Source organism: Desmodus rotundus, chromosome 2, assembly GCF_022682495.2.
Source record: "Desmodus rotundus isolate HL8 chromosome 2, HLdesRot8A.1, whole genome shotgun sequence".
Lineage (NCBI taxonomy): Eukaryota > Metazoa > Chordata > Mammalia > Chiroptera > Phyllostomidae > Desmodus > Desmodus rotundus.
The window spans coordinates 10,889,495-10,903,988 of NC_071388.1; the positions used below are offsets into that span (position 1 = coordinate 10,889,495).

The following is a 14,494-nucleotide window of genomic DNA, read 5'->3' on the forward strand; positions in this document are numbered from 1 at the left end:
TGCATACCTAGGTTACAGATTCAATCCCTGATCGGAGCATGTATGGGAGGTGATCAATTGATGTTTCTTTCTCTCTCTCTCACTCTCTCATTCTCTATCCCCCTCTCTCCCTTCCTCTCTCTCTAAAATCTTTAGGTGAAGATTTTTTAAAAAGAGAGAGAAGGATCTCCTACTCAAGAAAAACTAACAGTAAGCAACCTGGTATGGAGAATACCAGTCAGTTCTTTTGCAGACACATCCCCATGCCCAGTGCAGGGTCCACAAGGAGGATAAGCGTGAAAGAGAGGCCCTCTCACTGGAGGCAACACACATACAGGGACAGTGTCCAAGTGTTTAGCTATCCAAAAGACATGTCTGCTCCTTGTCCAAGTGAAACCCAGCTAGCCTGAGCTGCACCAGCCGGACCATAGTGCCTAAATGACCCTCCTCCGTCCTGCCAGCCACTTCTTCCACACTGCAGGACCCAGCCCGTCACTTACTTCAACTCCTGGGAGCAGGTGTCCCTCACACATTCCATCACCACCAGTTCTGTCAGCTCTGCAGCCAGGCCCTGACTCATCTGAGTTAACAGCAGTTCTCTTTCTTGCTTCAACCTAAGCATTTTTTTTTTAAAGGAAGAAACAGAAGGGTAATGTTTAAGAATAAAAATCAGTGGTAGCATCACATTCCATGACCTCACAGGTGGGTTTTTGAGTTGTTGCCTGAGTCTGTAAGCCCAACCATCTGATCCCACCAGACAGACCACACAGCTGCCCCAACTTGAGCCCTCTTGCCCGCCACCCTTCCCGTCTCCCAATGGCGAGGAGCTACTGCTCACAAGGTGGGTATAGCCTCAAGACCACTATCCACTCCCGCAGCCAAAGTGTATGAGTACACTAGGCGAGCCTCGGTCTGATGCAGTGGCCAACAACAGCAGGAGCATCCTAGGCCCATGTGGGTTCTCGCCCGTGTCCACACACTCTGACCCCCAGGTGCACTGCAAGAATGAGACACACTCACCTCTCCTCTTCAGCCTGCCGCCTCTCCTCCTCCTTCCGCTCTTTTTCCTTAGTCATTTCTTCCACTGCAATGTGTCTCAAAATGCCTGTGGTTTCAGCTGTTAACAACTCCTCCATAGCAGCATTGGAAACACTAGACAGAGCAAAGTGGGCCATTCTAAATAAATAAATAAATGTCAAGCAAACCACATAACTAAACTTCTAACTCTGGCAAAGGAAAAGAAACTTACTTGGCTTTTAGAATAAAAAATAAACCTATGGTTAGAAACATACAATCTATCAAAACTGACGCATGAAGAAACAGAAAATCCAGCGACACCTACAACTAGTAAGGTGATTGAGTCAATAGTCAAAAACCCCTCACAACAAAGAAAAGCCAATGACCAGATGGCTTCACTAATAAGTTCCATCCACCCTTTAAAGAAGCACTAACCCCAACGCTTCTCAAAACTCTTCGAAAAAACTGAAGAGGAAACACTTTCTAACACTACTGTGAAGCCAGCATCACCCTGATCTGATACCAAAGTGAGACAAAGACCCTACAAGAAAACTAAAAACCAATCTCCCTTATAGATATTGATGTAAAAATCCTGAACAAAATACTAGCAAAAGTAATATGGTTACCTTTTTTAAGATTTTATTTATTTAATTTTTAGAGAGAGGGGAAGGGAGGGGGAAAGAGAAGTAGAGAAGCATCAATGTGCTATAGATACATCAATCAGTTGCCTCTCACACACCCCCAACCAGGGACCTGGACTGCAACCCAGGAATGTGTCCTGACTGGGAATTGAACCAGCAACCCTTTCATTCGCAGGCTGGTGCTCAATCCACTGTGCCACACCAGCCAGGGTGTAATACAGTTAACTCTTGAACAACACAGGCTTGAATTGCACAAGTCCACTTATACATAGATTTTTTTTTTCAATAGTTATTTGTATCTACAGGTTTTACATCTTCAGATTCTCAAGTGCAGGTCAAAAACAGTATTTTGCACTCCTATCCACATATCAAAAATACTGTTTTAGATCTGAGTTTGGTTAGATCTGCAGATGCAAAGGGCCAACTGTAAACTTTTGGGGAATCAGTTATATGTGAATTTTGGGCTGTGTGGAGGTTGGCACCCTAACCCCTGTGCTATTCAAGGGTGAACTATACCTCGTATACTAAAGGACAATACAACATTACCAAGTAAGATTTATTCCTAGAATACAGAGATGACTCAACAAATGAAAATCAATCAATAATACTACAACCACAGTAACAGGATGAAAAACACCCCACACAATCATCTCAGCTGGTGCAGAAGGAACATCTGACAAAATTTAACACCATTTCATGATGAAAAATACTCAATATATTAGGAATAGAAGGAAACTTCCTCAACATGATAACACCCACTGCTAACATATTCAGTAATGAAAGACTGAATGAACACTTTTCCTCTAAGATTAGGAATAAGACAAGGATGCCCACTTTTGCCATTTCATTCAACACCATATTGGAAGTTACAGCCAGAGCAATTAGACAAGAAAAATTAAAAATGTCCAAATTGAAATTAAGAAAACTATGCCTATTCACAGATGACAGGATCTTATATAGAGAAAATCCTAAGGAATCACTCAAAACTTATTAGAACTTGTAAGCAAAAGCTCAGCAAGTTTGGAATACAAGGATCAATACCCAAAAGTCAATGGCATTTCTATCTACTAGCACTGAAAATTCTGAAAATGAAATTAAGAAAACAATTTCATTTACAATAGCACAAGGAAATAATTAAACTTAACCATGGAGATGAAAGACTTGTATAATAAAAAACTATAAAACATTGCTAAAATAAATCAAGGATGACCTTAATTTCATGAATTGGAAGGCTCAATTAAGATGTTAATACCACCCAAAGCAATCTATAGATTCAATGTAATCATTATAAAAATCCTAAGAGCATTTTTTACAGTCACAAATCCATCCTAAAATTCACATGGAATTTCAAGGGGCCTCAAGTAGCAAACCAATCTTTAAAACGAGAAACAAAGTTGAAGGACTCACACCCTGCGCATTAAGACTAAAACTCACTACAATGCTACAACAATGAAAACAGTGAGCTATCACAAAAACCGACACGCAGGCCAATGGACTAGAATAAGGAGCCCGGAGGGAAACCCTCAGGTATATACGATCAACTGATCTGCAACAAAGGTGCTCAGACCCTTCGATGAGAGAAGGACAGTCTTTAAACAATTGGTGTGGGGAAACTAGACACCCACATACAAAAGAATGGTGTTGGACCCTATATCACATGTAAAAATGAAATCAAAATGGATCAAAGACCCAAACTTAAGAACTAAAGCTATAAAACTCTTAGAAGAAAACCTATGGAGAAATCTTGAAAACACTGGAGTCAGCAAAGATTTCTTATGTGTGACACCAAAAGTACAAAGAATAAAGGAAAAATAAATTAAACTACATAAAATTTAAAACTTCTGTGCATCAAAGGACACTATCAAGAGAGTGAAAAGATAATCCACAGAAGAGGAAAAAATATTTGCAAATCATGTATCTGATAAGGAATTAATAGCCAGAATGTAAAAGAACTCAAAACACACACACACACAATTCAAAAATGGACAAAGGACTTGAATACACATTTCTCCAAAGAAGATACATGAATGGCCAATAAGCACATGAAAAAAGATGTACAACATCTTTGTCATTAGGAAAATGCAAATCAAAACTACAAGATACCACTTCACACCCATTTTGATGATTATAAACATACACACACAAAGATACCATGTGTTGGCAAGAATATAGAAAAATTGGAACCTTTGCTCATTGCTGGTGAAAATGTAAAATGGTGCAGCCACTGTGGAAAATAATTGGGCATTTTCTCAAAAAATTAAAAATAGATTATATGATCCAGCAATTCCACTCCTAGTCCTATACCCACAAGAACTGAAAGCAGAGACTCAGTTACTCGTACACCCATGTTCATAGTGTCTTTATTCACAACAGTCAAAAAGTGGAAACAAGCCAAGTGTTCATCAGCAGGCGAAAAAAAATGTGGTGTACATACTCGTACATGTGTTTGTGTGTATATATGCAATGGCGCACTGCTCAGGCATAAAAAAGAATGAAGTAGTAATACACACTACAACACAAATGAACCTTAAAGACATTTTTGTGTCTGAAAAAATTAGAAGAGAACAAATACTGCTATGACTGCACTTATACAAGGTACCTAAAAGAGGCAAATTCATACAGACAGAAAGTAGAAGACAGGCTACCAGGGGCTGGGGAAGGAGAAGAACAGCAAATTACTGTTTAATGAGTGTAGCTTTGGGATGACAGAAAGTTCTGGGTATAGATAGTGGTAAGGGATACACAACTTTGTCAATGTACTTAATGCCATTGAATAGTATAAATATACTTAAAATTGGCTAAAATGATAAATTGTTATCTGTATTTTACCACAATAAAAAAATTAAGCCCATGGAAATCACTTATATTTAGTTCCACCAAGAAAGTATGTGTAGCCCTGGCGAGTAGCTCATTTGGTTAGAGCACAGGTGGCAAACACAAGGCCCACCAGCCGACCTGGCCCTCCAGCTTGTTTCCACCTGGCAGCAGCGCCCAGCTCCTTGCCCCTAGTTGCCCCTAGTTAAGGAGTAGTTACATTTATACAGTCCTAAAATTACATTCAGTCCTTCGAAGGCAACCACAAGGCTGATGTGGCCCCCGGTAAAAATGAGTTTGACACCCCTGGTAGAGCATCAGTCCCAATACACCAAAGTTATGGGTTCAATCCCCTATCAGGGCACATACGAGACTCAACCAATGAATGCATAAATAAGTGGAACAACAAACTGACATTTCTCGGTAATAAATAATTTTTAAAAGAAAATGTATATAACTCCAGTATAAAAAAATTAATCAAATCTATCAAGGCCACTGATCCTTTTGTGTAATCTGTATTTATACACGTGAAATATACTTTTTTTTTTTAATTCCAGAAAGAGAGGAAAAGAGAGGAGCAACTTCATGAGAGAAACATCAGTTGCCTCCCGTACACACCCTGACTGGGAATCAAACCCTCCGTCCTTTGGTTTACAGGTGAAATGTACTTTATCACTGTGTCACTTTATCACGTACAAGGATTTCTGAAATGCTTAAGAAAGTCTGATTTACTAAATTCATTAGATTTTAATCAGCTTTACAAAAGTTGCTTGAGAGCTTAGAAGTATTTTGATTATCAGCCCTGGCTGGTGTGGCTCAGTGGATTGAGTGCCGGCCTGTGAACCAAAATGTCACCAGTTCAATTCCCAGTCAGGGCGCATGCCTGGGTTGCCCATGAGGTCCCCATTTGGGGGCGTGGGAAAGGCAACTGATGGATGTTTCTCTCCCTTCCTTCCCTCTCTCTAAAAATAAATAAGTAAAAGCTTTAAAAGAATACTTTAAAAAAATACTCTGATTATTATTTATTAAGACTAGATGTTATAAGTATTAGACAAAATCAGACATGTAAAATTTGTAAATGTGTAAGGAAATTTTGCCATGGTGTAAAATGTAAATGGCATAAAATGTTTAAAGGGATTTAATCTGTCAAACTTACAAACTGAAACTTAACCCAAGATCAAATAAAGTGAGTATGTTTCATTTGGGCAGCTGGGGCTCTGAATATCCGTTTGTTGAGCTTACTGGGGTAACACTGGCTAACAAAAGCACGTAGGCGTCAAGGGTGCAGCTCCGGAGCACACGCTCTGAATGTGGTATCGTGTGCCCACCGCCCCCCATCTCCTTTGAGTATTCTTAATTTTTAATAGAGAATGAACCAATTTTTACTTAACTAGAATTTTGTTGCGTTTAAAGTTTTAAAAAGCAGGTTTTTAATTCACAACTTTATAAACCTGATGTTGCTCAGAAAGCAGACACGAATGGGAACTACAGGCCAACGCCAAACGGGACAGAAGGTTGGAAACGTGAAGAATTACGCCCACCTAGAGAACAGGCCCAACATTCACGCCTGTGCAGATGGCAAGCTGCACTCTCTTGCTGAAGACTGAGAGCAGCTTTAAGAGGGGACACGTCTGGAGGGATGGAGTGTGGTCCCAGTGAGTGCAGACAGCATCAGAGCAGAGGCAGCGCCGTACTTACCCCAGAGCTGTGGTTGCGAAGGCCGCCCCAGCAGCACCAAGCTCCTCACAGTCTCTCTGAAGAACCTCCTGGATGAGCTCGTCCACCACCTGTGCCAGGTCCTAAAGCGAGGCCGGATGGGGGAGTGGTGGTCAGGCGTGCAGTGACTTTGCCTCAGTCCAGACGGGGCTTATAACCCAAGGGAACTGAAGACCTGCACGGAACCATCGAGTTCTCGTGGAACATCGCATCCAGGGCAGAAATTTCAGTGAGACCTTGTCACTGGACACTGTTTGAAGGTGTTTTAATGACCCAAACATGGGGCTAACTACGCTGTTTATGGAGAGACTTCCCGCTAATGAAAGGGAGGAGCCCTCTGGAGAGGACAGGGCAAGCCTCCTGCCTGCCTGAGGATGGCCGCTCGGAAGGCCCCCAGGGCACCCCTGCACATCAAGCATGCTCACAATCTTCATGTTCCCCCTCACCCTCCTTGATCTGTCCAAGCAACAGCTAGCAAGACTGAGTCCCACAGCCTGTGTGGCAGACAGGCCCAGCTCAACCCCAGGGACACACGTGTTGGTGGGTACAATGACCCCAGGGACACACTTGTCAGTGGGCATGTGGTGGTAACAGTGGTCCCCATGTCCCTGGTCAACGTGTTCACTGGCTTTTGAACGAGTGTGCTAAGCACCACTCAGAGCAGACACACGGGAGCACAGGACAGCTCTGGGACACGATGACTGTGGGCACTGCATGTCTACAGAGCTCTGGGAGCAGGAAGCACTCGACACAGGGCAGCACTTATTCCATCAACAGCATCAGGCCCATAAAAACCCTTCAGGTCATTCGAAAATGGGTCACCTGTGGCCTTTCAAGGAGACACATGGGCAACAAGCTAGAGACCCACACATCGTCCCCGCTCTGGAGCCTCAGGCTCCTTGTCAGGAACAGGGACTCAAGCCTTGTAGTCCAGGTCCCAAAGTGAGACCTGCCATGGCTAGTTCAGAACATTCTAAGATCACACGTGTGACCACCTTAGTGGGTTCGGTCTACAGACAAAGGTCAGGCAGGATACTTGTGCACAACAGGCTCCTTGGAGCCTGACCTGGAAGGCCCCTTACCGCGTCAGAGTACACAAGCTGAGGCTTTGCAGGAAGAAGCTCCGGCTGCACAGGGGGCTGCCCGGGGGGTAGGAAGAGGCTGGATGCCACACTCGGGGTTGGTGCTGGGTGGTGAGGCAGAGAGGCCGGTAGGGGCGTCGGGAGGGGAAGAGACTGCGTGAGGAGGGCAGGCAGGGACACGTCCACCTCAGTACCACATTCCTCTCTTCTCACCCCACCTGGAAGAGAACAGGCAAACATGGGCACTGAGGACAAACTCCAGGCCACCCACAGTGACTTTAAGGGCTGACCACCCTCCTTGAGCTTCACCGTGAGAACCAAGCACCATGACGCCAGGGAGCCTTTCAGGACAATCTCAAGGTGAAACACCTGAGCACTGAGCTGACTTCCATACCCAGACCCCAAAACAAGACAGATGCTTCTGGCTCCCAAGAGGCTTCCCAGAGGGACAAGCAGCTAGTTCCCTCCCATAGCTACTGCTTCACTCACCTGCTGTGTCCAAGCCAGGTCTCTGAGTGACCACAGGCAGCTCCGCGGCCAGGCTCTCCCCGACGTACTTATTCTGGGAGTTGAAGCTGCACACGGGGATATGACGAGGTACGAGGGGCAATGGCCCTCCGTTCACGATTTCCCCAACTGACACCGTCAGCTTCCTGGTAATAAACACCGACTTCCTGGCCTTCAGTAAGCCCTCTGGTTCCAAGAACGAGGACCGATTCAGCTCAACACAGCTACTTAGACCAAAAAGAATCCAGAGATGCATCACAGGTGAGAGGCCAGACTTCACTTCTCAGTGCCTAGCAACAACGCTAGAAGCCCCATCCCCGTCACTGAATCGCCACAGAGCCACATGGAAATCAAGAGGGAGTAGCACCCACTGCCATCAGCCTACATGGGAGCCACCTGGCCTGTTAACAGCCACACATGGAGCGGCACACACCCACACTCTCCTGGCTCCCTCCAAAGCCGCCACGTCTCCATGAGGAGAGGACTGCAGGCAGCACGCAGGCCGTGCGGCGGGAGGAGGCAGGCGTTGGGAACCCAGCTCAGGGCATGCCTGTCATTTTTTATCATGATGCCATTTTCTGGGGGAGGGTCCACAAGCCTCATCAGTTCTCAAAACACTCAGACTCCAAGCAGAGAAGCCCTCGGCCTGGCCTGTCTGGGCCATCAAAGTTGGGCTGCAGCCTATCACAGGCCAGCATAGGCCATCCTCAAGGGACAGAATGAGAAGGCCTTTACCTTCAAGTTCTTCAGTAACTTGTGAAAAGTACTGACTTTGGAGTCACAAAGAACTGGGTCTAAACCCAATCTGCCAACAGGCAGCATGTGACCTGGCGATGTTCCCAGCCACTCTGAGCCTTGCTATGGATACCAAGGAGGCAGCACATGAGACGCACCTTCTCTACAGCCTAGCACATCGATGGCACTTCCCAGCCCTTTATCAGAATTAAGACAAAAAAGAAAAGGGAGAGGCCCTGCAGTTCCACCCTCAGCTCTTACCCGTCGGAAACAGTGAGACCGTGGTAGTTGAGGAAGTCTGTGGCCTCTTCGCAGTCTCTGAAGAGCAGCATGCGCACCACGCCGTCCAGGGGAAAGGTGGTGGACCGCTGTGTGCTCACGGTGTACGCGATATTGAGTGCCCGGAGAGCATCCTTGCGGATCTGAAAGGAGAAGTCAATCACCACCGTCTCAAAGGGTCAGTTGCCACAGGACCACAGAATGACTGGCTGGCATGGGGGACAGGGCTCCTGATGTAGCTCAGTCTCTCTGGAAAGCAACCTGGCACAATGGGTCCCAGGCTTGGTGATCTAAGGCCATTTGCTCAGTGGAAAATGCCCAGGAATGCATGCAAAGGAGACAATTTCGTAGACAGGAAAGGTCAGCCTGAAGACCGTATTTGTAACAGGAACAAAAAGAACAAACCATGCTGCCACCCAGCAGGGCACAGAAAATAAACTGTGCAGCACCCGCTCAGGAGGCTGTGTAGCTGCTAAAAATTACCACAAAGTCAATGGAATGCCATTGAATAATGCATGCCATAAAATTAAGTAAAAGACTCAGACACAAAATTGTTTCTTAGCATTATAACAAATGCTTTAAAAAAAGACAAAAGAAAAACGTGAAAATGCTCACAAAACTCGGTTGGGTGACAGGACTCTGGATGGCATCTTCCAGTGTTCTTTAACTAACTCAATCAGTAGTTGTCAAGCGTTTCCTTCGTGCCTGGCATTGTTAACGCTGAGACTACAACAGGGACAGAACAAAAGCCCTGTCCCCACCTAGCTGATGTGTTAGGGAGACACTGACACTAAATAAAAAGAATGTATAAAATACGCAGTACATTTCAAAGCAACAGCACAATAAAAGAAAGGCAGAAGAGGAGGACAGGGAGCACTAACGGGATGGGCACAACCGAGAAGGTAGCAGCGAAGCCAAGACCTGGAGGAGGTGGCCCCCCCGTGTGGCTCTGTGACAAGGGGGAGCAGGGAGAACAGCAAGTGCAGAAGGAGGCACCGCTACAGCAGGAGCTGAGCAAGGACGAAGCAGGGGAGGTGGTCCGGGGGACGGCGTGGCCCTAAAGTTATTAAAATGGGCACAAATGATCAATGTTTTAATAATACTAAATAATTATTTTAAAAATATTAACTACTAGTTTTCTGTCAACTGCAAGGAGTTCCCCAAGTGGCACACTGCTAGAAATCTTTTCATTTGTTGCAGAATTTCAGTCCTGTTGGCAACTGTCAGATCTGATAATGAGCACACTGCTGAAGATTCTTTGCCTGGGGTGCAACTGTGGGTTTAGTCACTGTTTACAGGAGAACTTGGTGTGGGACCAAAGAAGAAAAATGACCTGGAGTCACAAGAACCAGGTGGCAGGTCCCTGGGATCTCCCAGGCAGCCTCCTCCACACCCAGTGGACCCCAAGGGCTCTCAACAAGGACTCCTGCTGGGGCATCCTCCCCCCTGCAGCTGGGAAACGGCACGATGTGTACACCATAAAGTATGTGCAGGCAGCTCTGTAGTCACCCCCAAGTACCCTTGGGCTGGGACGGAAAACCTGCCTAGAGATTCTGACACCAGGAGCTCACACTCGAGGCAAAGCCCCAGGTGCCTAACTTTGTAACCCCAGAGTACAGCACAGCACCAACAAAGAGAAGGCACTGGGGATGTTTACTGAAATGGATTTGGCGCCATCAGGCTCACTCTAAAAATTTAAATTAATAACACTGAGAATCTCTAAATTAGAGACTTGGTGCATGCAGTTTTTTGCTTTTTGATTTTTTTTGTTTCCAGAGAAGATAAAAGTGCTAAACTCTGAGCCTGGCTGGTATGACTCAGTGAATTGAGTGTCAGCCTGAACCAAAAGAAAGGTCGCTGATTTGATTCCTGGGCAGGGCATATGCCTGGGTTGCAGGCCAGGTCCCCAGTAGGGGGCATGCGAGAGTCAACCACACACTGATGTTTCTCTTGCTCTCTTTCTCCCTCCCTCCCCTCTCTCTAAAAAGAAATAAGTAAAATATATTATTTTAAAGTGCTAAACTATAGTTATATGGTTCTAAAGAGATTTCTCACCCTGGCTGGTGTGGCTCAGTGGACTGAGCGCCAGCCTGCGAACCAAAGGGTCACTGGTTTGATTCCCAGTCAGGGCACATGCCTGGGTTGCAGGCCAGGTCCCCCAGAAGAGGGCACTCAAGGGGCAACCGCACATTGATGTTTCTCTACCTCTTTTTCTCCCTCCCTTCCCTTCTCTAAAAAGAAATAAATTTAAAAAGTAAAATAAAGAGATCTCTCGTATCTGAACTGTAAGCACAGTATTTGTCACTGCCTTCAGTGGTCGATGATGCAAACCCCTGTAGAATGGGGTAAGCCCCCCAGAGGGCTGCCATGAGGGACGCATGCGTTAGCCCAGGACCTGCCTGGAATGTTTGTGGGACAGAGAAGCACTTAAATATCACAAGTAGCAACTATTTTCTTCTAATTCTGCAAGTACAGTGACATTACTCACCTGATTAAAGTAACAATGTAGAAGACAAGCGTTCAGGTAAGAAGCTGATTGGACGAGTTTGAAAAATCTCACAAAATTATTACTGTTTAATGCAGCAAAAGCCTGAACAGCAAATTTCACCTCAGAGGAGTTTCTAACAGCTGGATGGAACTGTTGTACTTCTCTGTTAATGAAGGAGATAAAAGAGATTAGAATTTAATTTTTAACTAATCAGACAAAATACCCATAAAAAGAGATCTGATAAAAAACGAGGTCTGAATCACACTGAAAAGGGTCTCGACAGCGACACGCGCCATCACATTCACTGCCCCCAACTCCAACGCCACCCCTCCCGGGCCAGACTGGTGACAAGGTTTTCTTCAAGGTGATGGATACAGTTAAGTGAATTCAGACCATTTCAGAATTGGTTATCTAAGGGTTACTGGGATCCCAACCTACTGCCAGCTGTGTGTGGTAACAACGTTTAAGAAATAAAATTGAACTTTGTTTTGTTTAGAAATAAACTGATTTGACTAAATTACTCGAGAGGACACGTGCAGATCATACATGAAAAGGCAACACAGCTACTCTCCATGATAAGTTTACCTCCAAGACTTGATTTTAAAACGGATTATCAGACACACATCTAGATATTCTGTGACAAGGTTCCTGGAGAAAACATTAAGCTAAAAAGCAGTTTCAGCATAAATAAGGGGATCCTGGAACCGAAGGACACGCCGGTTGTCATCACGTACAGTTCACCAGCGACAGCCCAGGGGCCTCTGCCTTACTTCTCCTATGTTCATGCATGTATCAGACTGGGATTTAACATCCATTCTGTCCTAATATCACACCCGCAGCACTCATTTCACATAAGTTTTTCCTCTCCGATCACTCGGCTTTTTGTCAAAGCACGCGCATGTGTGTACAAGGAAACACGCCTGGACACAGCAAGTTGCTAACAGCTCTGACAGGGCCCCCAGGCACCACTGTCCTGGCTCCGTCACCTGTTCTGCTCATTTGGCCGATTCCTTCCTCATTCTCTCTTGCTGACAAAAATTTATTCTCGGGAAGGATCCAGGGCCAACTTCAGATGTGCTGGTGCCAGCATACACCCCGTCCTGCTCCCAGCAGCTCAGCTCTACAGACTGCACGGCCCAGCCCAGGCTGCATGCCAGCATTAAGGATCAGAGACAACTCAGCACCATCAGCTACTGCTAATCCAGCAGCTCTGCTCCTGTTTATACCTTGCTTTCCACACAGCTTAGGCCAGCTTCAGAATTTTGAGATTCACCTTAGGATGTCTCCCTTGTTGAGATTGAGCAGCACATTGTAGCCCTGGAACTCAGCTTCGCTGGCACAGAACACGCCCTTGTTCCTCAGGTCCTGGTACATTTCCTTCAGGCTCTGAAGGCACTTGGTCATATTCTCATTGTTGATCTTGGCATCGAAGGAGGACATAGGCTCTTCACACATGAAGTGAGCACAGTGGATATGAAGCCGGGCACACTTCTCGATCAGGGACACTGTCACGGGATCACACAGGTGCTGCTGCGTGATGTCCTGGCCACAAGCAAGAGGGGAATATTACACATGCACACAGGACACACACATGCACCTCACGCACGTGCAAGTGGCCTGGTATGCACGCACACACACCTTATATGCACACATGCCTCGTAGACACAGACCCCATGCACATATTCCCATGCAGAGAATCAACTACTAGAAAAATCATGCTTATTACCTAAATTTCTCATATTTCAATTTGAAACAAAGCCCACAGAGAACATTTTTATAAGACTTGGTAATGATTTTAAATAGTATACTTTTCATTATACATAAAATTTAAGAGTAAAATGACAAAAACTCTCACTTCCACTTTGGAATTCAGATATGTTTTCTAGTTTCCTAATCAGAAGAGGCTGATACCTTCCGTATGCCCCGTGTGCGGTTCCACAGGAAGTCATACCAGTCCCGTGGGTTGCCATCCTTCTGGTCCATAATCTGGGTCACCAGGTAGTCCATGGTTCTGCTGAGGACTGCTGAGGGCCGCAACTCATGGGGCAGGGGCTCCTCCTGATCAGCTGAGGAGCGGCTGTACTCCTTGACAGCTGCTGCGTGGTCCACCTGAAGACACAGAGTGGGGACAAGCAGCTGGGTGACAGGTGCTGGGCCAACCTCCCAGCAGCTGTGCCTTAAAATAAGGGGGGCAATCACATACACACTCATACCAGATCAATACTATTATTACGTGTAAAAGTTCTGTTTGAAGGTGACAATCAAAATTCAGAAACAAATTAAGAAACATATTTTGAAGGTAAGTGGCCATCACATCAAAAAGCAGAGGAATGTAGATGCAGACACACCTGCGTGGCTCCAGAACAGTGGTGTGACAGGTAAAGGACTTTAAAGCCCTTTCAAAGGTAACACCAGACTACGTCTGCACGGAGCAGGAATGACATGGAGGCCACAGGGAGGACTGGGGAGCGCAGCAGCAGCAGGGGCGGGGCCGGAGCCAGTTGCCCACCAGAAGCTTGGAGCTGCACACTCCACCCGCAAAGACAGGCTGAAGGCACGTGGTGTAGGGCAGAGGCACAGATGTCCACGGGCCTGGGCCCTGGGCAGCCCCTGCAAGCTGTCGTCACTGTCCCCGGGGCAGGAGCCTAGGGCTTCTGTATGACTGCTGCGACCCAACTGAAATCCCCGAGTTGGGTGAAGGCAGCTGTAAAAAGCCACCAGCCAGGAGAGGAGAAAAAACTCAAAAGCAAAACTAACAGAGACTAAAAGGACCGGAAGTGGTGATTTCTGGGAAGACAATTTGGGAACAGGCGCTGGCACACGTCCGGGAACCTGAAGAAGGCCACCCCTCTGACAGAGTTAACTTAATTCTTAGTCTGTCTGAAAAATAACCCGAACACCTCCAAAGCATTACACACAGCATGTCCAACCGAATTATTGATACGATCGGGAAATTAGAAATAGCCTCTCTAATAACTGGAAAATGGTGAGTTTTGACAGAACCACATAAATAATATGCTGTTATTTAAAAATGCTTATCGAGTTCATCATACAAGAAAATGTTCATGATATAATTTTAAGTGAAAATTCATACAACATTATACCTAGAACATAATCTCCAATGTGCAAAACATAAACACAGGAAAGGATAGAAATAAAATTGTGAAAAGGAAAAAGAAATGCAAAAACGTTTTCAATCTACGAAATAAATCTGCATCTATAAGTATGCCTCAGGG

The 14,494-nt window shown here is 45.6% G+C and overlaps 1 protein-coding gene across 2 annotated transcripts in view; it reads right to left on the minus strand.

Annotated features, from left to right (window-relative positions):
* The window catches only part of MCM3AP (minichromosome maintenance complex component 3 associated protein), a 47,967-nt gene that overhangs the window by 21,698 nt on the left and 11,775 nt on the right, over nucleotides 1–14,494 (minus strand). The window contains exons 8-16 of one of the 2 annotated variants that reach the window (XM_024562532.4): nucleotides 13,170–13,367; nucleotides 12,532–12,800; nucleotides 11,259–11,421; nucleotides 8,753–8,913; nucleotides 7,739–7,980; nucleotides 7,250–7,467; nucleotides 6,150–6,250; nucleotides 1,000–1,131; nucleotides 480–593 (exon numbers count right to left, since the gene is read on the minus strand). In XM_024562532.4, the coding sequence (XP_024418300.2) occupies nucleotides 480–593; nucleotides 1,000–1,131; nucleotides 6,150–6,250; nucleotides 7,250–7,467; nucleotides 7,739–7,980; nucleotides 8,753–8,913; nucleotides 11,259–11,421; nucleotides 12,532–12,800; nucleotides 13,170–13,367 (1,598 nt within the window). Of the gene's footprint in view, nucleotides 1–479; nucleotides 594–999; nucleotides 1,132–6,149; nucleotides 6,251–7,249; nucleotides 7,468–7,738; nucleotides 7,984–8,752; nucleotides 8,914–11,258; nucleotides 11,422–12,531; nucleotides 12,801–13,169; nucleotides 13,368–14,494 lie in introns of both variants that reach the window. The other variant, XM_045196694.3, reaches the window with a different exon arrangement.